Genomic DNA, 24,308 nt, shown 5'->3' on the forward strand with positions numbered 1-24,308 from the left:
TATTACGTGCGAAAATTTAATCTACAGTAGCGCAGGTTTGTTGAACCCGAAGACCGAATCGTATGATATCAGCTTGACCATATGAGTCGAACCGGTGGTTGCCTCTGCAAATACTAATGAACTTCCTATGGCCACCGTGACGGTAATTTCTTAAGCCTTGAATAGAGTTTGCCTCCGGGTTTGTATACTTCTGAGTGGAGTCTGTAGCAATTTTTCATAACAAATATGAATTACCATGGAGAGCCCCATGCAGCCCATGCCTTATTGAAAACTACAGATTCTCCTTTACCTAACAGGGGCTAGCAGGTAACTTTTGTTATTTTACCTTTCACGGCTAATGCTTTGCAACCTGGTAGGTGAAACCATTAGATCTCACGTGAATAGTTTGGTGAGAAAAGTTGCGTGATGGACTCCCTGAGTCTCAAGGGTCAATACGCCCTTTTCTACCTCTCTAACACCCCGGATTCGAATACCTCTCGGCGAAAAGACGAATCGCTCAGGTTTTATGCCTCATGGTATTTAAGAGGGTTGTGGTGAAGGTTATTTATATTTAACGAGGTTTCTCTGCTGCGGGAGTCGCTTCTCGTTCATTTTTGGACCTGCATATACATGCGTGCAGTCTATATCCGATTTAGACGGAGGACAGCTGTTGAAATTACGAGGAATTATGTTTAATTTCAGGTTCTCACTATCATACTAAAGGCATTCGTTTTGTGCGTTCTTGATATTGTGTTATTGTTTGGGACAATGATATTTTTAGCTTGGAATTTATCCAGATATCACAGCACTCGTGAGTATGATACCGAATTCCATTTTTTTGTTAAAGTTCACCCTGTTGGCAACGAATGTCTTGTATGCTGCAACACGTTTATGGAAGGGATAAATTGTCATCGGAATATGGACTGCATATTGACCTAGGTTAATACTGACACAGGGTAAGAGTTGGGTTACAGACTCTCTGTAATTTGGCTCGCAGATGTCGGTAGGGTTGTTGTTTCATTTCGAAGCAGAGGACTGGTACCGTAGCAAGGTGCTGTGCACTTGCGTTATTGATCTTCGCCTTCGATAAGCACTCATTTCTTTGTCAGCGATTCGTTCCTGACTACCGACATAATTACAGATTAGAAGGTCTATTACCGATACCGACGCGACGTCAGACCCGTCTGTTGGTCAACTTGGCGACATGGAGACAAAACAGAATGTTCACCACTACTAGCGGAACCTGGCGCCCAAACTGCGAACCATTTCGGTCGTGGGGTACTGTAGCCTCTGTTGCAAGGTCGTGCGTAGAATTAGTTTAATTGTAAGTCGTGTTCAACAAATTGGTTCTAGTTCTACATTATCGAATGAGTAGAAATACTCCGTGGCTGGAACCAAAGTTTGAATTAGTTTTCAAGGTAAGGGAACAGCATGAAAACCGTGTAGTTGGAATGAAATGGAATGTCTTCAATATATAATAATGCAGGCATACAAAAATATGTATTTATTGTACATAGAGCGTCATCAGCAATGGTTGAAACAGTCATTTTATATAATTCAAATTTATTTTCTTAATCTTAGTAATCAATAAGATACATTTATTTTGATATTCGTTAGACTTAAACAGTGATGGTAAAGTCTTTTGGTGACTTGGAGAGGGCGTTGAGCGTGATCCCCTTTTTGTGATGGAGTTTAAGCTTCATGTCCATGTCGCACTCAGCTTCGCTTGTCTCGTGGGCATCCATAAAGCCGGAAGGTGGTTTCAGCTCCAAGGTTGACAACTCACTACCCCAGTCTTCGTTTCTCTCGCGGTTTATAGTTTTAACGGTCCGCCAAAAGTCGCGGGGTTCATCCAGCAGACAAAATGACTCGACGGATTTTCTCTCGTTAAGCTCTTTTGCTCGATTGCTGCAGATACTTGGAGCTTGCAATAGCCGATTACAGACCGTGTTTGCAGAATGACTTGATGATAAGTTCGCCGAATACGGACGCATTCCGGCCTCTGATAATTTTAAAATTGTCCGAATCCCATTTGGATCACGGCCTGGATCAACTGAAATATCTGGCGTTGCTCCACGACTCCTAAAAAAATCAGTGTAGCAAAGTGAAAATACCTTATCAAGCTGGATTATCTGGTCCATTTCACATCTGCCCGAGCCAGCGCTACTGCATGGGCAAAAGCAAGTTGCTCCAATCTCTAAAAAATGTCGCAAAAATTTGCACGCATTAACACAAGGTCTTCAGTTAATGTTGCACACTTTTCTCTACCTTCTACACTAGTGTAAGAATGCACCAATCGAATATGGTTACGTTCTGTAAACTTGATGATTCAGGAGTGTAGAAAAGTGTACCTCATTTTACGATAAACGTTGCATTTTGTACAATATACATTGTATATTTGTAGTAAATTCTAAATCTTACATAGTTATTATTCATTCTATAATATCCAATGTAAAAATACGCAATGCACCTTCATCAGAGCAAATTTTACATACATTCCCCAGTGGTCAGATCAATTCACTTCTTTCGACATGCCATGCCAACGAAAGTTATTTTACAACAAATTGTAGCTGAGTAAAGAACGTACAATGACTGCATACCTCTGCTTTTCCAGTCTAGGAAAAGTCTTTCGTTCAGAAATTGGTGACGCTTCTGTTGATGTGCTCGATTCTTGCGTGTGGTATATCACGTCTGATGTGCATTTGATGGAAAAAGTAGACAAGAAGTAATGAGTGAGATTAGCACAGTATTAGCTGCTTCAAAATCGACACAGAAGTCCGAATACTAACTTACTATGATGAACCGCCCTCGGGACCCGAGCCAATCGTTGTTCACGACTTCGATGAACCCCGGAATTTGGCCCGGGCGATCTCGCTATCATCGAAGTTGGTCCAGAGTCGTCCAGGTGATTTGAAGACTCTGTTCGACTGCTGGTACCAACTTCTGTATCGCTATCGGAGCCTAGAGTATCGTATTCCTCTGATTCCGACTTGAAAGACTTGGATTTGCGAGGGGAACGTCCACGAACCTTGGTGTACTGATCCATGTCACGCTGAAAGAGATTTAGCAAATCATCTTTGGATTTTCGCTGTCGAATAATGAAGCCGATGACTTAAATTTCATCATCGCAGGCATACCTGAGCTCCTTGAAGCATCGTCTCTCCGCGCTCGTAGAAGAAGGCCTGCCGCATAGGATTAGCAGATAGATTTTCTTGCTCAGGAAGGTGGAAAGTAGCGTACGGGTATATATCCTCAGAATATTCGGGGATTCGTTCAAGACCATGATTAACTTCTCGGCAGGGTGACTGATGCCCTGGTTTTCTGGCAGTTGCGTAGTATTGTTCTCTCTGCTCCATATTATGTTTGTTGTCTAAAGCCGCTTGGGTTTGAGAAGGCGGATCATTTGCTGCTCCAGCTCTTCGGGGGTCTAAAATGCGTTATTGCAACGAATTAAGAATGCATCTCTTTGAAACGTTGAAAAACAAATACTCACGCGTCTTCAAACAAAAACAAACGCCAGCAACAGCCAATATCACAGCCAGTACTGAAACAACACTAGGAGCGAGGACCTGTGCGTCCAAGTACAACGGGGTTTCCTCGACGTCTATCATGGAATCATCGAAGGCCCTTTTTCCACCGTTGTAACTTGAAGTGACAAATGTATATTCTGCTTGCGTAGAACCAGCGTTGTTATACGCCGTCAGTCTTAATTCGTAACTGGTACTACTCGTCAGCCCAACTATCGTATACCGCGAATGCGGTCGAATGTCATTCGAAGCTAAAATAGTATATAATAGTTTATTCATTTTGACGCAAAATGATTAATGATAATAACAAAGAGTACCGTGAACGCTTACCCAAATGCCACTTATCAGAAAGCTTTCTATATTCAACGGAAAAGTAAAGAAGCGGGCATCCACCATCCTGCCACGAGGCTAATTCTAATAGTACTGAAGTCAGATTAGACCTGATGAGATGCTGCTTGGCTGGAGCAATAGGCTTTGACCCCTTAGTTCTTGCACTCTCGGTTTTGCTAGCACTTCCACTTCCAATGCGATTGAAGGCCGCTAAATTGAATTGATACATGGTCCCACATTGAAGTCCTTCAAGCAAATACGTATTAGCTCTTCGGTCTAGTATAACTTCCTCCCATTCAGCTGATTCCTTTCGATAAGCGAGCAAGAATCCTTTTATTGGCGAACCGCCGTTGTCCCCCTGCTTCCACTGCAGTTTAATTGCATCGGTTGTCGTTCCAGTAGCTAGAAGCGTTGGTGGAGTTGGCGGAACTAGACACAAAGTAGGAAGTTTACCAATTAGCTGAAAAGTTGGATAGCAAAGCGGGTTTGATGTATTGTTTCACATACGCGCGGCCCAACAATTTTCAATCTGCTTCCAAACTATGAATACCAGTCAAGGTAATTAGGTACTACAGTTCAGCAGGGCGTTGGGGAAGGTCAAATTTGTGTCTCAAATGAAACTTCCGCACGATGATTTATGGATTATTACGGTTTTTACCTTGGACTTGTAAACTGTAAACAATTTGGTCCAATCCCAGAGAATTCCTAACGTGACATGAGTAATTGCCTTGGTGACCACGCTGCACAGTCCTCAGAAGAAGAGTGTTGTCCAGACCAATTTCTAATCTAAAATGATTTAAAACCGAGTGAGAAGACTTCGAATGGCACCGCTTATCAAATGCGCCACACCATGCGGAGGTAGTAACACGTGATGTAGCTCACCTCTGCTGCTTCTGCAATTTCACATCACCGAGCCTCCACTCGGTTGATGGTCGTGGGTCGCCAACAAATAGACATGCAAGCGTGACGTCCACTCTCCACGGAACCGAAACCATACCACCGAACGAGATGATTGCAGCTGGAACTAATTTTGAAACGTTGATGATTATTTGTTCAAAAATCGGAGCTGTTATAACATCAGATCTACGATTGAGAATTTATTTGTAGATATTTCATTGATTTACCTGTTGAACTTGGCTGCAGTTTGATGACAGCAGATTTCGAACCTTCGCCTACTTTCGTCCACGCCGTAACCCAAGCTTCGTATACGTCTCGAACCTTCAATCCCATAGCATCATAGTGCAAATTTTGAGCTGGGACAGAATTTGGTGTAATCTTCTTTTCGTGACCCTGATCATACGTTCTGATGTAGACAATGTATCTCGTCAGTACGCCATTCGGTCTGCGTGGTGGCAGCCAAGAGATCACAACTGAGTCCTCTCCACTAGTTACAGCCTTTATTTTTTCTGGGGCTTCAGGAACTGCGCAGGCGAAAGTATTGAAAATCAAGACAATATTGTACAGAAGTTGAGATGAAACGGCTTATCTTTACAAAGAACTCTGAACTATTGGTTTACCAGTTTCCTCCGTGGTGCAGGACACCGGACTACTGCTTACACCTTCGCCGGCACGAGTATAAGCCAAAGCTTGAACAGTGTAGTTCGTGTAAGGATTTAGCCCATGCAGAACTGTACTCAAAGCATGAGTAATTTTTGTCTCGCGAGAGCCTTGAATTTCAGATGATGTGGCGTCATTTGCTGCTTCGTAAAGAAGTTTGTACCCTTGCACGACACCGTGGACTTTATCGGACGGTGGCGGTTTCCATGTAACCTGGACGTTTTGGGCGGTCAGAGCAACGCAGGCGACGTTCTGAGGCGGAGCGCTAGGTACTGTGTCACAAAGTGAGGATTCGCTACATTTTTGTATGCTAAGGAATTGTTGGAAAAGGTAGGAAACTTATTATCTTACCGTCTTCTAAAGTTTGGGCTATTATCGGATCTGACCCAGGCCCATCCCCTTTGCTATTGAAAGCCATCACGACCACACTGTACTGAGTGTATTTTTCTAATCCTGTTAGTCTGTAGTTGTAGGAACCATCGCCATTTCCCATTATGCCAACTGGTGTGGTGTTGACTGATTTTTCATCATGACTAAAAGAATTAAGGTGTTCAATCAGCGAGCAAAAGGCCATAATTCGCGGACCGGCCTGGACACTGAATAAGACGATAATACTTCATAATGCCCGTACCCTAAATTTCTGTATGCTATATTGTATCCAAGAAGTTCTCCATTCCACAATGATCTGTCCGGTGGTTGCCAGGAAATCCTGAGCTGCTGAGGACCTAAGGGTTCGACAGACACCTGTCTCGGCGGTCCACTAGGAATTTCAACATCAGTTTGTACCTGGAATAAAGAGTAAAAGATTAAGCTGAGTTATTGTCTGATGATAATAATGATCGATATTACTAACGTGGAGTATGTCGCTGGGAGCCGACGTTCCCAGATGATTTTCAGCGTAGACGCGAAAGTGATATGTGGTTGCCGGTTTCAACGGTGTCACAAGAGCAGCTGTCTTATTACCAGTGACCAATTTTTGAGAGTTGTGGGCGTGCCAAACGTCTGTTGGAGAATTGAATATGTAAGGGTGATTAATCTTGAGTCTGCAGCACTTTAAAAAAAAGGTTATTGTCATACCGTATTGAAAAAATTGAATTATTTCTTGAGAGCGTTGACCGAAGCACGATTCATGGTATAAGAATAGTTGGGTTACGCTGTGCGCCTATTGTAAGGTAAAAGCTCACGATGGAAGTGGAAACTAAAGTGGGAGTGAAAATAAGGAAGATGGAGATCCTGGGTGGTTTGTGGTTGTCGAACTAGATGTGTCTACCCACCTTGTGCTTCTTTGTATTGAACGACATAGCTGATGATCGGAGAATCGGGGTGAACAGGGTCCGAATCGCCGGAGGGCGGCGACCAGGCCAGGAGTATCGAGCGACTTCCTTGTTCGGCCACGCGTAAATTTCGTGGAAAGTTCGGTGGTTCTTGTACAAGGAGATGAACGTTTGCGCGGTCGTGACCGTAGGCGTTGCTGGCTACACACGTGTATTCGCCGCGGTCAGCGTGACCGGCCTCCGATATTCGTAATTCCGATATCATGCCTCGCGGAACTGGCGAGTTGTGTAAAGTGTATCTGAATTTCAAGAACAAGGGCTACATCATTCAACCATCAACTTGTCGTTGGCAAAAATCATTCGTATTCGTGCAATAGTTTATACATTGAGACTCACTTCGAGATACCTCTAAGCCAGCCATGCTCACGGTGATAGACTTTTTTTTGGGTTCACAGAGATATGTTAAATAGACACTATTAAATCAGAAGTTATCACTCCTTACTGCCAATCAGACAAAATTCGGATAGCATCCTTTGAAGTTACAATAGAAGCACGCGCACGTCTTACAGGATTATGTTGCAATCATCTTCCGCATCACCAAGTTTTGCTTTCGCGGAAAATCTCACTTTGTAAGTTCCAAATCATCACATTCTCTAAATAAATTAATTACGACGCACGAAAATCGCGATGAAATAGTCACGTACTTGGGTTTGTGGTTTTGAGTTGGGCTTGTGAGCTCTTCGTATTTAGGGTTCGCGGTGTGGTCGGGGTTGCCTACATCAACTATTAGCTCGAGCGGTGAGTGGCGCGAGGTGGTCTGGGGAGACCTACGTGAGTGGATTGGATACCAACCTAATGTCGTAGTTAGGGTCGACCCGACTGCCGCGAGCACGCCAGCTGAGCTCGAGGGGTGAGTCGCCCTCAGTTTCACAGTGCAGGGTGACCGCCTCGCCTCGGCGTACCGACTCCTGTCTCGTCCTCACCGTCACAGTGGGTCCCGCTATGGCAACGAGTCACGATTGTCATGTCATACAATTAGCAACGTTTTTCGCTCACTGTTGTTAGATAAGATATTTGGTTCACAACGGTCAGTAGACGTGACGGGTAATAAACAGCATTGTCATCTGTTCGTGTGGTTCAGGTTGGTGTAATGAGAAATGTTCCGTCTGTAGGTTAACCGTGCAAGTTACGACTACCGAAGAAGTATCCGGTACCCTACAAATGTCTTCCATAAATATTGTTCGATAGCGAGGGAGAACCCTGACCCACGTCAGACACTGAATGTACGATATCCTAGATGGAATTTGAATATTTTACCATGAACGGTCAGACGAATGAGTTTGCTGAGTCCTGGACCGATCCCGTTGCTTGCCTGGCAGAGGTAGAAGCCGCTGTGCTCTTTCGCTACGCGAGGAATGACCAAAGAACCGTTGCCAGCAACTCCGGCGCCCTCTGTACCGCCATAACCCAGCTCTCGATAATCACCAGGTGTTTCGCCTACAACACAAACAACAAAATGCTTGACGCTAGTAAATTAAAATTATTTTTCACTTCCGGTAAATTACAATTTGAATAACTATGAAAATATCTTTGCACTCTCATGAGTGTCCACAGCGTCCACGGTTTTCTTAACGGCTTTCGTAGAAACTCACTCGCAGTTACCCCTCAACTCGAACTTCCGCGATGCAGATGAATAGTATGAGCTTGTTGTAAACTACTTAAAAGTCAAATACTTTGAGCAGCTATTTTTCAATGTTTTCTAAGTGCTGAGTCTACATTTTTCGACCGATCTTCTCTTTAAGAAACTGCCTCTTAACTCACTCACACGACCTTTATGACTTTCCCAAGAGCAGAAAAATATCATCAAGATGTCTGAAAGCACACTGCTTATTACTTTTGGACATAAGATGCTATCAGTGCACCCTAACATAGAAACTGTCTTCGGGATGTCTGACTTTAAATTCAACTAATTGCTGTCAGTTCAGATAGACATTGAATGAACAGATCTTATCTTTGCCAAAGTGCAAAAATTTCTCGAGATATTACGAACAAACTCACCTACAGATTGTTTCCAAGCGACTGAAGGAATCGGAAATCCTTCCGCTTGACAAGCCACCGAGACACCATGACCGACTATGGCGGTCTGATCGATAGGCTCCACGGTCCATCTTGGAGGAACTAGAAATACGGTTCCGTTTACCCAAAATCTATTTCCGCCCTCCGGCCACTCGATTCACCAGTCTGCCTCACCGGAAATTCATGCTGAAACCTTTTCACGTGAATATTCTCGCGTGGAGAAAACGACCTGATCTCAAGTCCGATCATATGTATCAACTAAACGACGGTTTCACCATGAAATGTCGCGTTTGTTGGCGACACTAAATGCCAATTTTACTTCCGGGATTTCACGCAGAAGTATGATTGCCATTCGGTAATCGTATTTCTTATATATTGTAAAGAAACAAAAACGGGTGTTCCAAAATTCGTGCCAGGCTACCATGTATTATAAAATGTTACCGAATGCTAGGTCGACTGTATCTTTATTGGATATTTAAGTCCGATTAACGTTATTAACTGGTCACTTCAACGGCGTCAATTAGCGTTGCATTTATTTTCAGTGACGGTACACTGACAAAGAATGAAAATTGAATTCTGTACAGTAGAAAAGAGCGAACAAAGTGAAAAGCAGAGAGCCATATCGTGGAAATAAATAAAAGATTGATGTTGGCCATGGCTTTGTTTACATCCTCAAGTGAAACAAGGCAATTCCTGCAGGATGTTCGTTAATTATAAACGGTAATAACAATTTCAAATTATATACTAATTTTCCCCGTGTACAGTGATTTATCCGTAGCTATCGTGCTCTCGTGTGAATCTATAGCGGCATGCCCTCGGGCCTTTCGTTTTAGCCCGGGTAAACATCAGCGGTGCGCGAAAATTACACGCGGAATTGGAACACCTCGTGATCACAGACGCACAGATACAGCCTCAGAATATTTCACTGTGCCTGTGCCTGTACCTCTGTTCGTATATATCTGATTCTGAGTAACTTGCCGCCTACCTGCGGCACACTACGCTAGAGCTTCGTCAACGTATTTAAACTTGCTCATTACTCATTCTACGGTAGCTAGACGTAACGTGATATCGTACCGAGAATTCCATGCATTATCGTATATTGAGCTCATGGTGTGCGTGTGTCATGTGTAGGTTTAATGTCGACAGTGTCGGGATTGACGATGAATTTTCATTATGGCTTATATTCAGGTCATTTCACGCGTGGAGCGCATAGGATCGAGAAAATCCGCGGACGCGGTGCTGTAAACCAAAAGAGTCGCCACATTTACAATTAGAATATTTCCAGTGTAGAAAGTTGGGAGAAAATTGAGTATATTATTCTGACTGCTCGGTTTTCAGTAAAGCATGAGAAAGAGGTCAACAGGTGTTCAATTATTCGCTAAATGTGAAAATACTATCGATCCGACATATGTGCACACATTGCGAATACTCGTGCAACTTGATACTGTGCATAGGCACGTGAAATTAATTAATTGTCAATTGATATTTATACAGAATCACTTGGACAATCCTGTATTATCTATCGTGACCCGCATACAAGTCCTGCTGCCGACGGGCCGTACCTTCATACCAAGTTCATCATTTCCACTACGTTAATTGACGCATTGTGTCAGACGAATACGGAACATTATACACGACGGACCGGATAGTAATATTTATTGGACAGCGTAGTTGTCGGAGATCAAAGCAAATTGAAATGGAATTCGCGGTTCGTGATTCGTATATTAAAGTTCGTTGTGGATTCTCAATATTGGTCACATTCCTATTCTCTTGAACTGCGCCATCAATTGGTATCAAAAAAAAAAACGCCGTCATTTCTGATTGTATTAAAGAAAATGAGTTTTAAAACTGTACTAAGATAACATAATATCGCATTCATCGTCATCCTGTTTGTTTGATGGGCTTTATCGAATTCCATGCTGGACAGTCTTACATCGGTTAATGGCAGGTTGTCGGAAAAAATGTATTCCGTTTTCACTCCAACGCTTTCGCGAATGTGACTTTTCACGCGTAAAAAGTTTTAGACATCGGACAGAATCATCGAAATGTGATTCTTTATAGCTATGGCGAGTGTGTCAAAATTACCTACATTTTTTCCAACTGTGAGTGAATATTGTGTATTGTATCGTCTGAATTGTAAATTACGATTGTTTTGTCACGAGTGTTACTCACAATCAACGTAAGTCATTTTATCTGTACATGTACTACGGAACTATCTAAGTAAATGTACTAATTACGTAAAGTAGAATGAGTATAAAATGTAATGGATGTTAAACTGTCACTATATATGACTATATAATAATGATATTAATAATCTCGAACAATACATTAAGTAAACAGTTATTATCCAAGTGTTTTAGCATGCACTACCTATTATTATGTATAACCAAATGAACGATTATGATAATTTGTTTATCAAACTGTGTAACACTAGTTTGAAATTGGATTTTCCGCAGTATTTATGTATGTACAGTGTGTGTTGGTTTTTACGTGTGATTGTGCCACGTGCATCATGTTGGTCTGGTGCTTAACTTTGCCAGGATGTGAAAACGCAGTTTCCTAACATTCTTCACTCGGTTCAGTGCTATTCGTGGTGTGGCTTTAAGGCGCAGAGTTCGACGTGTCGCCAAGAAAGGAAAAGAATATCAGCCAAATTGCCAAAATGGCCTTTATCGAATGAAGACGAACAAAGCTTGAATATTTTATAATACCAAAATTCTTGTCCTTTCATTAATTCAAGGTTCTCCTGCCACACAAGCTCGGGCCGATCGCTGATGGTTTAAGACTAAGATCTTAGAGCTAGCAAAATGCTGGACGGGTTTGGTGACCCACCGGTGACGAAGAGGCTTGCAAAATGTTCAGCGATACCCGCAGCGTTTCTGATTTGACAGGTGTAGTTTCCGCTGTGACTCGCAGTGACGCTATTAATCGTCAGTATGCTTGAAAATGGTGGATAGTCGCTTATCTGAATGCTGCTAGGTGCGGATGAGGCAACCGACGAGCCCTGCTCGGCGGAGGGCCCAATTTGACCATTCTGAATTGGCCTGTTGTCCATCAGCCAAGATACGTTGAACGGTTGATCGCCCTGGCTAGTAGTGCACATCAGCTGTGTCCTCATACCTTCAGTGACCCCATCCTCGAAATAAAACGGCGAAATCCTCGGTGGAACTATAAGGGTAGTAGCAGTGATGGCATTGTATGAACCTTGGACGCGTCCGCGTCTTTGCAAGAAGGTAGGTAGTTGGATACACCGCGTAACTTTCTCGCGGTTATTTGCCTACTTATTCTTTCTAAGGCCCTACAATTCACGGTCTCAATTAGAAAGATCCCTAAATCACCTCCTGGAGTCTCGGTGTGCGTGTACGTGTACATGTACATGGTGATATTGTGATTTTCGTAACTGCCTTACGTTGCAGACGTGTTACTTACCGGTGGAATTCACTTCTCGATTACACTACTCGTGTTGTTGATGTTTCAACGTTACGAAACGCAGTACAAGTTCATAACAAGATACAAAAAAGTATTGAAGTAAATAATATATGTAGCTAACGATTTACTCTACCGACCAGTACCTAGATCACTTTGTACTCTGATCGATGCGGTCAGACGGAGAGATCCGTTAATTTTTAACCTCTGCGCTGAGGACGAATCTCATCCACCGGGATCAAGGTAAAAAGAAACTGGTTCAGGTCAAAAATACGACACAACACAAATAGAATATTGTATTTATACGTATATATATGTTGTATTTATACGTATATATACGGGTATATATTATAGTTTCCAAATATGATAATTCATGGATAAGAAAATTTTAAAAATGTCCTACTACTTGGGAGTATAGGTATGATGACGTGTACACACAATACGTGTATGATATGTATATTATAATGCGGTAAGATATATGAACGAAAATTACTCAATCGTATTCTCAACATCATGTACAGATTTTCAATAAACGTAATATCAATTATTAACGGTGAGGTCAATTAATCAGTATGGTGAAATTCTTCGATGAATGTCAAATATACAACGTGTGAGCGATGAACGTCAGGCACAACGTGTGCTAAGAATGTTTATATATTCCAACGGATGAAAAAATACAATGGCAATGAGTTCCAAGTCCCAGTAAGTAAGAGTTTTGAGCAAGTATTAAGGTATTTATGTATACAGTAGAATAATGTCATAAGCGTGCAATCAGCGTGCAAAAGAGATTAGCGTGCAGGATGGGGAATTAGTAGTTGATAATAAGAAAATTCATAAGTTAGTTATATGAAGATAAAAGATCCAAAAATCGCGTCAGTATCAGTAATTCGAAATCGAAATCCATTTGAAACTGACGCGATTCGAATGATCGTTTAAGCGTGCAATGTTTTCAAGTTCAATTGTTCAATTCATTCTCTGCCCTCGTGTCTTGTTCGCCAAGAAAAGTTCCCAGCAAGAAATTAACCCAGGAATTTCATCACGAGGTGGTTGGATATGAATTCTTCGGATAATCGGATTGCTGCGAACTAATCCTGTCGCTTCCACAATTCGTTTTTCCACGATCTATAAACTCGTGGCCAGATCAGAAAAGAATGTGAAGAATGAGGTTGGTGCTTGAGAAACACCAACGGTTTTTTACCGTTGACGTTGAGGAGTGCGGAATGTGCGACTGTAGCAGCGTCATTTGCTACACGACAGGTATAGGTGCCATTGTGAACGGGGGCGATCTTTCCAATGCTCAAGGCGCTGTTAAACTCGTCGAATTGTCGTACGGTGATCGTTTTGCCGGTCCGTTCGACCGGGGATTCGCCTTTCTTGGATGGCAGTTCCAAAGACGCTTCAATCGATGCGTTATCTTTGAGCCACGTGAACGTGAGCGGAAGGTCGCCCGTCGCTACAACGCACTGAACGCTAGTTCGGTCTCCTACGTTTAAATCGCGACCGAAACTGAAAGGTGTGATTTTAGGTGGCACTGAAAGAATAATACAAAACAGGTCGCATTCCATATCAAAGCGGTACGGACAGAAGACACATGTGTGTGTATGATGAGATAGGTACACATACGCGAACCTCGCAGAAGGCCAATCATGATATCACGATTATACGATTGATGCTGATCACTGCTTGATGCACGTTCCGATATTTCTTACTTGCCAACTTGTTCAGGTACTCAAAGAGGTCACTGTCACTTCTTTCGTTTTTTACCTAGATTACGATATTCTTTTCAAATAGTAATTCACTCGCAAGGAAGGTCAGTTAAAGAGGGTTAAACCAACCTCCAAGGTAAGGCATGTCAAGGGGCGATTTAGCAGTTTCACCGACAAGAACATAATTTTTTTTTTAAACCAATCCAACTAAAACAGTTTTCTCATAACGGAAAGTGAAAACTGTAATTTTCTCAATTAGACGAAAAACAAAGAAACACTGTCAAATTACCCCATGACATGCCTAACTTTGTAGGATGGTTTCACCCCCTTAAAATGTTTAATGGCAGATAAAATACGAGTCGCTTAATTTTTTGTCTACTATAACATACTACCAAAGAGATCAAATTGAAGAGATCGACTTGGGATACCTTCCTTGTAAAAAAATGTTTCAATTCTAATTCGTACTTATGTGGTAGCACTGAACCTGCACATCTTTAGAGACATCAAGAATTGCGAATGCTGGAGAGAGGTAGGTATTTTTCATTGTAGCTGCAAGCGTGAATTGAAGATAAAATGTTTTAAGGAGAATTGTTTAGGTGGTTCGACACTCTGTGGCCTTTTTCTTCCTGTCTTGTAATCGGAACGTACAACAGCGAGTGAGAAGTGCAGATGAAGTAGTGGTAAATTGGTTGCTGGATCAATCGATGGGTCGGATGAGAGTGAGAATGCTTCTTGCAAGCTTTTAACTTTCAGCCCTTAGCCTTCAGCTCAAAGATTTTCGGTCTCGTTTTCCATTTGCATGAATATGGAATTCCCCATTCTCACCACGTTTTTCAACTTGATAATAGCACTCAGAGTTGATATGTATTGCATGCATCAGTATGATTACGGTGCTCTTGGATTCACTGAAGTTCCAACATGGGTAACAGTATAAGTCAATCAGGTTATTTCAAAGTTTTGAAAGATTCACACCACCAATATCGTCCAGTAGATGGATAGTTGATCAGGCGTCGGAACGCATTTTTATTTTTCTCTACCTTTACCGGGAATCGTTGATGAAGGGGAATTTCAGGTTCGTGTAAACAGAATCAACTTTTGACTGAATCATTTGCGATAGACAGCTCGAGTGATTTGGATTAGTAGGTGTATATATATATATATAGATATATATATATAGATCGTTCTAGTTCCCTGGAACGTTCGGAAAATCCATCAATGAAACAAAGGCGCGTGTTTGCAGCGCAACCGGAAAGCAACACGATTCCAGAGAACTTGACGATGTTGCAGAGCTGAAAAGAGTGGTGCTTAAACGCGTGCAAGGAGGGCAGTGCTTGAGCGGTGCAGTGAATCGCTGTGCTCTGTGCTTGGATATTTTTTCGATCGGTGTTTCCTTTCTTTCCTTTATCCTTTTTTATCTTGGGAATAGCATTCCCTTAGTAGTTGGTACATCCAACGACAGGTGAAGCGTTATATTATGCACATACATGCGCATAAATTTCACTGCGCTTGCGTCGTCAATTTCGAAAATGAAAGCTTGACGATGAACAAACGATTATCGAGAGACTGACAATTTTAGTAGGAAAATAATGTTTAGGGGCGACAAAATGTATGCATCACATGTCTATTCTGGCGAGAGGTTTCAACCCAGCTTTTATCGGTCCGAACCCTTCGCGAATCATATAAATATCCCGGTTGTCCCTAAGCGTATGGATACAATGCCGCGTTATGAATTGTAGCAAAGGGACGGTTCCTGCTGATTCACTTCTACCGGATGCGATCCCTTTAACAGACCTGAAGTTTCAATACTCTCAATTACGTCGATGGTGATCTGTTAGCTGAATTTGTAATTAGTCGATCCATAGCTCGAATATTTTCCCGAGCCAAGTTGAAAGGTATTTCCAGTCACTCCGATAGTTAATGAAAACTTTGTCATCAGGAGTGTCAAGAATTCGTAGGTAAGACGCACCATTTCTGATAATCAAAACTCATCAAATCTCAAAAGAATTTCGCGTTTGAAATGTCAAAAATTTTCATAATTTATCTTCGGACATTCTGAATGCCTTCTGCGTTATTGAAAATCCTAAAGATGATCGAATCGATGTTGCTATACGTTGATTAACATTGATAAACGTGAGTATTACTCAGTTACGTCTCAGTATAAATTCTGGTCACTACGAACATTGACTTCACGTTTGTGTAAATTTACCTTGTTCATAATTTATTTCCCAGTACAATTTTAATACCCACTCTAATAATTCTGCAATATCCAAGGAATTCTCATTCGAGGTGTGAAATTGAAGGGATTTGAATTATGAAGCGCAGATTGAATATTGAAAACTTTTATCGCGCATTACTAAGTTCATTGATTGTAAGATAGGTATTCTCTGGAATAAAATTTTCTCTCCTACTCGGTGATTATTGTTATTTAACAGAGTTGTGAATTAGAAAAACTTACCAAGAACACGAACATCCACCGCTCTCTGCGATGTAAAGTTGTGCTTGTTTTTTGCTGTGCAAGTGTAGGTGCCCTGATCAGCGTTTTTTTGCACAGTTTCAACGAATAAAGATCCGTTACCAATTCGTTGCCGCATATTCGTGGGCAGCCTGACTCCGTCTGTGAGAAATGGCCAAATTATTTTGTAATTTATATTGCTTGTGAATTATTTGTCAAGATATTAGAATCATGAATAATCGTAATTAATGGGGAAAAAAGGTCGTTTAGAGAAACCCATGCAGAAACCATTGTGAAAAAGTATGCAAATATATTGACCACCGAGGAGAAATTTCAAACACCGATACTATCAGCATTTCGCGCAGCAGCAGAAAGGAAGGAAGTGATGCATGACGTGTGCTTAGCGTATGCTCTCTTACCTTTCTCCCAGACAATTGAATCAATCGGATAACCCGCCACGGGGCATTTGATATGCAGTTGTTTTCCAGCGACTGCTGAAACTGCGGGCATCGGTCGGATGTACGGTAAACCTACGGAATTGAAAAAGCGTATTCCCGTGTTATTCCCTCTCTATTATCTATTTTCCAAGCTAGTTTTAACCAACACCGTGAGAATGCAGCTGCACCGAGCAGATAACGAGACACGGTCGGGCGTGCATTTATCGAGTGAAAAGTTTTTTGCCGAATCGAGAACTCTAAATCAATGATCACCCCGAAGTGCCATTCCGTATTTCGGTTTGGAATTGGGTTAATTTTTCACCGTAAATGTTGAGTCTCGCCGCGTTGCTGGCTTCTCCTGCCCGGCTGCTTGCCGTGCATTCATATTCACCCCCGTCTTCCGGTTTAACCGAGGAAATGTTTACGTGCGAGATTACGTCGCCGTACACAGTGACGTATTGCCCGATCAGAAGCCGGTCGTTTTGCGGCAAAGGAAAACCGTCGAGGCGCCACGATATCTGCGGTGTCGGGTTTCCGGCTGCGCTGCACTTCAACGACACCGATGGACCAGGCTGCATCGTCTGCTCGATAAAGCTGTTGACCAGCTGCGGCGAAATTTCTGCCAACAGTTAGACCGGATCAGTTTTGTCGCACGGCAGTGATCGGATCATGTTTAATTTCCCTAGAATTATAGTAAAACCGAGTTGTCTCTATCAAGGTTCAATTACTTATCATGGCTGCTCCATCTTGCCGGCTCTCTGACTTTTAACGGGCGACAACTGCTTTACGCTCGCAAATTTTCTAGCTTCTAGTTAATTTCAGATAAAGAAATGGGTCCTAAAGAACCCAACAAATAATTCGTCGTCTTTTCATCCCATTTGATAAGTTCTGCTGTTTTAGATTCACTGTTAAAAAATTTAAAACAGTTTTGTTTAACTTGTCCTTGTAGAGGACGACCCGGAGTGCATATTGATTTGTACCTTAACCACAATGTATTCCTAAATCGGCTCTAAGCTGCTCCATGCTTAAATAAATATAAGTCCACGCATCGTTTTTCTCTTGTGTCTCGGTTATTCGTTCCTTTTAGGAATATTTTTTTTCATTCTTCTTACTTTCGGCGCTAAATCTAATATCCTATCTTTCCACTTGTATAAAGTATTGTTTTTTGTTAATCATTTAATGTTACTTTAAGTTTTAACTCATTGACTGATTGATGATACCAAGAAAACTCCCAAGAAACTACCTTCAAAATGATCAGATCGATGCCTAAACAAAACAACGAATGGAGAAATCAATGTACAGGCATAAATTCAAACATCGAAGCTGCAGGATGATATTCAGGACCAGAGAACGAAACGAGAGAAAAGTATAGACTCTTTTCGCGACCCCGGACGATGGGAAAATTCTACTCCCTCCAATGGGACAGAATAACCTCGACTTGGGATCATTTTCCCGGTAATCGGTGGTGGAGTTGCCGCGGGGTTAGAATGGGCTTTGCCTTGGATGCGAAAGTCGCGGGCATCAATAAGCCCGCCGCCTAGTTAACCTATGCAAATTTAGGGACTCAACTATCGTATCGCTTTGCTGACGGCTTCATCTAGTGGGTTGTACGAGGTGCAGCTATCAGCTCAGAGATCACGTAGCCTTAGCGATTGTTGATGGGAGGGCTCATTCCGCGGTGAGAAGTGGCTAATCAGCATGGCTTTACGGTTCGGGCGTAGAAGTCTCGCGTACCGTAACAATGTCAGTTGTGATTGGGATCATTGGCTATGATTGGAGTCGAGAATGTAAGCACATATTCGTGCACACAATCCTCCGAGTTGAAGTGATGCTACCGGTGAGGTAGTGAACCATGAAATCCCTTGCTGCTGAGAAAGCCAACAGAATTGAGAAAGTTTTGAAATCCTAAGACGGGTTTGACCAGTCGGGCTTTAATCGGAAGGTCCCCCATTGTTCTTAGCTCAGAGTAAAGATAGTCGAAAGTTATAATCTCTTGTACTTTGTAGTACGTTTCGCCAAAAGCGGGAAAGCTTGAACAGAGTTGCCACAAATTATTTAGCGCTGCGGGACGTAGATGAGATTGCATTTCTGCAAATTATTGAATAATCAAACTTGCGAAAGTGATCAGATGGCCGTGGATGCTGGTTAACAGTTGTTGTGCTATTCAATGAACTTCGAGAGAATAATAAAGGCTTGATAATATTGGTGACCGAGACGAAATAACTCTAGGTTCGCAACACAGCCGCTGCAACCCGTGGTCCACATTACTAACTGAAAACCTAAAAGCACGCGCATTACGAAGAACAATTGTTTATTTCACCCAGTCTTTTGTGGAGCTAGAAGTACGTGGCTATTGACGTTAATACCTCGCCAGTTTCATTGTTCGTTTAATCTTGCAGTATAATTAGTTGGGCACTTGTGGCGAGTGATGAATGATGCTCGTAAGAGATTTTCTGCGGACTGGATAATGATGAGTGATATTAAAAGGAGTAAGCTGAAAAGTAAAGCCATTAGCAGAGTTTTACAATTTCATACCGGAATATTTCGCCTCATCTTCCATGTCCGACTCCTTACGCTTTAATATTTATTTTGAAGTATTCAAAGTCTCGATTCAAGCGAGCTGTTCTGGGTCTAAGCGCGAGCCTAAACTGTCAAGGTTTCCACGGCAAAACAGAATTGACGGAGCCTAAGCTGTCTTCGAAACGCTATCATCCGCAGACAAAGAAGTTCGAATCTGTCAGACGACGTAATCGATTGAGGGGTAGACGAACCGTGGATACCTTGTCTTCCCGAAGCAAAGTTCGAACTCCGAAAAGCAAGGAAAGATGAGAAATATCAGAGGATTTGGCATATGTTTATTGCAATGTCAGAAAAAATCCTGGGAAGCTGGTACGGTTTTTAAAATTCATAATTATCTCACGTTGCCTAGCGTTCCAAAGTGAAAATAAGAAATCGTTCGCCAGGCCAATAAAACTATTTAAAGATTAGGTGAAGAAAATTGTAAACTATATTGAGTGTACAAATCTTCACTTTCAAACAAAACATTTAACCTTGCTTTCTGAAGGTAGGAATAGAAAAGTATTTTATACAATCCGAGTATGTTTCACGCGTTTTTTCATGCGTGTTTTCCATACACAAAGTACCCGTTGCTATGACGGTAGACTGAGTCTGCAAATGCGCATGCGCTCATCTCCTAGGAGTTAAAAGTGGACTTTTCTGTACTGCGCGCATGTGCTGTCGCAAGCAAATCTGACATTGTGCGACCCTAGTCTCAATTTCGTGCTTCGTGAAAAAACGCGTTACATACCATTGCTACATGAAGAATCGTGTGCAACAAAGAAGAAACGGTCTTTTCGCCTCGCGTATTTGCGATATTACTTATTTACTTACTTTTATTTACTAAAATGAGTCGTGTTGCAAACTTACGCTCGGCCCGAAAAGACTGAGTTGGCCTCCTTGATACACAATATACTATTTTTGGGGCACGAGTTGAACTGAATCGTGAGAAAATGGCTAACAATGTCTCGCGGTTTAAGCAATGTCGAGAAAGTTAGAACGTCAATGAGAACGGGCGAAGTTCTACTCTCTGCAAATGGTAAGGTTGTCGAAATGCAGGCAAAAACAAAACTGTCTTCGAAGTCTGAGGTATCGTTAACGATCTGCCCCAAAATAATGTAATTCTGGAAAACCTTCTGTGAGGTTCGTTTCATAAACAACAGCCTACCCGAGAATCTTGTGCCGAAGCCGAAGGGTTTTGATTAACGTACCAAGACAATTGGCCCTTGTCGAACAAAAACAAGCAGAGCGAAGTCTGTCCGTGAAACGTGACAGTGGCTGAATAAAGGAGGGTCGATCCTCTGTCACCGAGCAAATAGAAGGGTGTCCTTCCCACCCGATCATAAAACAATACTGCCGTGTTATTGCCTCGTTAGAAATACTTGTTTGAGGCCTTCACAAACGTTGTGGGATCACGTCAGATTAAATTTTCATATAATTCTTCACCTTTCAATGTCTCTCGATAAAGGAATCCTCCGTCTGATATAAAAAAACAAGAAAAACAGTCGCACACTCACCTCCGAGTCGTAGCTCAGCTATCCCCTGCGCCATTTCGTGTTCATTGCGAACAAAGCATTGATACATTCCGCGGTCTTCCCGCGCCACTGATGTAACCGATATCCTTTCCCTGGAGAGGGCCTTTACTCTGGTGCCGGTGCGTAGAGGCTGACCATCCTTCAGCCAGTAGAGAGCTGTTTGGGGAAAACCGTTGGCGCTGCACGTCTGAAACAGGTGATTACGTGTCAAAGACAGTTCTTTTGCCCTCGCGAAGCTCTACCTAATTTGTGAATCGCTGGACGGTCTTCTATGATTTCGCCTTTCAGCGTAGATCATCTCGCACCTTGGCGATTAACACAAGGTGACACAACTGATAAAACGGTTATTTTCCAGTACGAGTAAAAGAAGAAAAATAAAAATCGTTCAAAGGTTTAAAGGGGTAATTCATTGATGAAAGAATGTAAATTCGAAAAATTGGTGATTTCGAAAAATTAACGACGGAGCCAGGAATCGAACCTTGCGTCTAGAGATGCTTGACCGGAGCCTTACCCCACTAGACCACCTAGCCGCCCTGACTCTGTTGTCGTTAATTTCTCTCATCACCAGTGAGTTCGAATTTGTTTTCCTGTGTCCGGTTTATATGTGAGTAAGAAGTTTCTTCTCTGCATGCACGATGTATAAGGAGACTCTAATGTGTTGATGTTGTGTTTACCCTTTTTGAAAAAGTTTATTCACACCCAATAGAATGATGCGAATCAAAGTTGAAGTTGGCCATAAGAACTTTCTGAAGCTAGCTGTGATGCGATAGCGACACTTCTGATCACTGGTGCCGAGTTTCGCAACTACTCAAGTGTCACTAATTGGTATGGTGATCGATTCGAATCTCGGCAATTGAAATGTAGCATTAACTGAAAAACGCTAATTTTTTAGTTGTGTCACCTTTCTGGCCAAGGTATGATTTCGTGCATCGCGTTCCGTGCTGCGTGGCACACGGCCGGAACGAGCTGATCAGAATTTCTAGTCGGCCAACTTTTGCATCCCCATAATTGAACGACTCTGAGGCCCGTGACTGCAGCCTGAGTTGCAGTAGCGTAAAAAATTCCTACGGTAGGTACTCACTCAGCCCTAACTGTCGTATCCCAGACAATAGCGAGTTAATCTACTATTTGCGAGCCACTTCGTGGCCTCGTGGCTCCGCGTATTTAGTCGGCCCTCAAACTCTTAGTTCGGTGAACTCGGCGGGACAACTTTTAATTACTCCGGCTAATTATCTCCAACTCTCGCGATCAACTTACCTACTCTTTTACCCCTCTTTATACCCGTCTCTATCGCAAGTCATAATTTTATTTCTTCGACTGCCATTGACAGGCATTTTTATTTTTTTTTCTCTTTGCCTTGCTATAGCGTACATGGTTCTAGTCTATAATTAAGGATATTCTACCACGGAAAATTGTACAGAGAAAATAATTCTGAGCCATTCCAAATTCACTTACCAAATAGGCCGGTTTTCCTAAGTCAACAATTTGGATTGCCGGCTGAACGTGGACTCCCAGAGGTGCCGAGACGGTCAGTCGTACCTCAAGGGTTTCACTCCCTTGATTGTTGCTCGCAATGCAAAGATAGGAACCAGCATCGGCTTCTTGGACAGCCTGGATGACCAACGAACCATCGCGCACTGTTAACCGACCCGAGGAATCCTCCACAGGCTCTTCTCTTTGATTTCGTCTGTAGTACCACCTAAGAGTAAATTCACCGTCAATATCGACCATCGGGAAATTGGCTGGTCGCTGGAGTGGCAATAGATATGGACGCCCACCGTGGCAGTCGGATGAAGTAAACCATTAATCTTGAAATTTCCGAACCATGGTATATGAGTGTGGAAAATTTGACGATTTATTCGGCATATCTTATTCACTGAATCCTCAACATTTGTTTCCTCACGCAAGAATGTTTGGTCGTTTATTTCTTTTGAAAGTCAATCAAAACGGTTATCCAAACTTCCAAGCTGTGTTACTCACAAATCACTCACACCACTGATTCTTTCCTTCAAGAGAAAACTCGTTGAACGATACAGTCAGTCAGATTTCACTGAAAATATTGAATATTCTCACTGACATATCATCGGTTATAAAACCACTTTGAAACAATGAAACGTAATTGAAAAATGATTCAACGCTTGGTTGCCCAGATTGGGGGTGAAAAAAAGGTGAAAAAGGATAAAAAAAATGTATAAACTCCTATGGGCAAACAGCAGGAGTGGATAAGTAATTCTAACTCTCCGATTCGTTAGTATAATATTCAAGCTTGTCTTACATTTTCATCCGACACCTCATGCAAAAGCTAAGCACCAAAGATTTTAGCCTTTCGGTGATTCTTTGAAAATAGATTGACTGAGCATGTAAGTGGTTTGTCTTGTCCGCGAAGGACAGTGGATTATGACTAGTCGATAAAAATGAGGCAAACTAAACGGAGGAACAGTGCCGTGGTTTTAGACAGTCGACCCATGTCTGGTAAACTTCCACACCGTTATTAACGGGTATGACAAAGAGATGTTGGTAGACGGAATCCGTTAGCGCGAATGTTCAGCCACGTGGCTTACCCACAGACGTGAAATATTTGATGCCCTGTCACTAGCAGAATTCGTAATCAGCGTGATTTGCTTCTGTGCCAATCTGTCTCCGTCGAGTCAAGCCCACGCTCTCAGGGACGCGCTCAGGGCCACATCACTTCGAGCACATCCGCGAAAATCTGCCAGTCGCAACACTCATCAGGCTTGGCTGATCCCGCGCCTGACCAGATCCGCAGAACAATAATTCGATAGCTTATCGTATTGTTGCAATTTATTGTTATTACTAGGGTCCGCATAAATATTTATTCAAAATTACAAAATATGTATGTACATATAGTATAGACTTATGGGAAAAATATGGAATAAAAAATAATAACTATTGTCGAGTAGCACACTTTATTTTTACATAAATTATGTCATTTTCATTATTTTGACATCACTATTTGACATATTTGACAATAGCTATAATTCTTTGCTTAACATTTTTTCCTACGTATTTCATATTTTCCAGTCTACATTATATCTACATATTTTGTAATTTTTAAGACATATTTATTTTGGCCCTAGTTATTACAAGCATTTATCACCGCAGGTTACATTGGATTACAAACTTGTGTCCTTTAGTCGCATCCATGCGGGAACTAATGCAGCATTAGTTGGATCTGTCATAAACTAAAAACTAACAAGAATGATCGATGCGTCTACATTCTCCGGACAATCCTATTTGTCGATACAATCGGAACTGTTTTATTTGCATAGTTCATTGACAAGGAAAAATTTGCGATACTATGGATCCCGGTGCAAGAGTTATTTCAGATCTGACGAGTGGATTTTCGAGGGAAAGAAGCCGTCATTTCGCCTTTAAGACAGCGCTGCAGCGGGTCCTTGCAACATGATAATATGAAATCGATAAAATGAGACC

The 24,308-nt window shown here is 42.1% G+C and overlaps 1 protein-coding gene across 11 annotated transcripts in view; it reads right to left on the bottom strand.

The window, feature by feature from the left end:
• Window positions 1–1,500: 1,500 nt before the first annotated feature.
• Window positions 1,501–24,308, bottom strand: part of LOC124305098 (Down syndrome cell adhesion molecule-like protein Dscam2) — a 50,214-nt gene continuing 27,406 nt past the window's right edge. For 2 of the 11 annotated variants that reach the window (XM_046764129.1, XM_046764131.1), the window contains 23 exons: window positions 22,311–22,554; window positions 20,838–21,042; window positions 17,087–17,383; window positions 16,747–16,857; window positions 16,331–16,489; window positions 11,576–11,911; window positions 8,726–8,845; window positions 7,985–8,164; window positions 7,520–7,667; window positions 6,668–6,966; window positions 6,247–6,395; window positions 6,025–6,179; window positions 5,745–5,926; window positions 5,354–5,665; window positions 4,961–5,257; window positions 4,719–4,860; window positions 4,495–4,622; window positions 3,837–4,265; window positions 3,473–3,757; window positions 3,117–3,406; window positions 2,773–3,031; window positions 2,580–2,670; window positions 1,501–2,061 (listed from right to left, as the gene is read on the bottom strand). In XM_046764129.1, the coding sequence (XP_046620085.1) occupies window positions 1,599–2,061; window positions 2,580–2,670; window positions 2,773–3,031; window positions 3,117–3,406; window positions 3,473–3,757; window positions 3,837–4,265; window positions 4,495–4,622; window positions 4,719–4,860; window positions 4,961–5,257; window positions 5,354–5,665; window positions 5,745–5,926; window positions 6,025–6,179; window positions 6,247–6,395; window positions 6,668–6,966; window positions 7,520–7,667; window positions 7,985–8,164; window positions 8,726–8,845; window positions 11,576–11,911; window positions 16,331–16,489; window positions 16,747–16,857; window positions 17,087–17,383; window positions 20,838–21,042; window positions 22,311–22,554 (5,281 nt within the window). In that variant the 3' untranslated portion in view covers window positions 1,501–1,598. Of the gene's footprint in view, window positions 2,177–2,566; window positions 2,671–2,768; window positions 3,032–3,116; window positions 3,407–3,472; window positions 3,758–3,836; window positions 4,266–4,494; window positions 4,623–4,718; window positions 4,861–4,960; window positions 5,258–5,353; window positions 5,666–5,744; window positions 5,927–6,024; window positions 6,180–6,246; window positions 6,396–6,667; window positions 6,967–7,519; window positions 7,668–7,984; window positions 8,165–8,725; window positions 8,846–11,575; window positions 11,912–13,367; window positions 13,701–16,330; window positions 16,490–16,746; window positions 16,858–17,086; window positions 17,384–20,837; window positions 21,043–22,310; window positions 22,555–24,308 lie in introns of all 11 variants that reach the window. The other 9 variants (XM_046764130.1, XM_046764134.1, XM_046764137.1 and 6 more) reach the window with 9 other exon arrangements.

This window comes from Neodiprion virginianus, chromosome 5 (genome assembly GCF_021901495.1).
Source record: "Neodiprion virginianus isolate iyNeoVirg1 chromosome 5, iyNeoVirg1.1, whole genome shotgun sequence".
Classification (NCBI taxonomy): domain Eukaryota; kingdom Metazoa; phylum Arthropoda; class Insecta; order Hymenoptera; family Diprionidae; genus Neodiprion; species Neodiprion virginianus.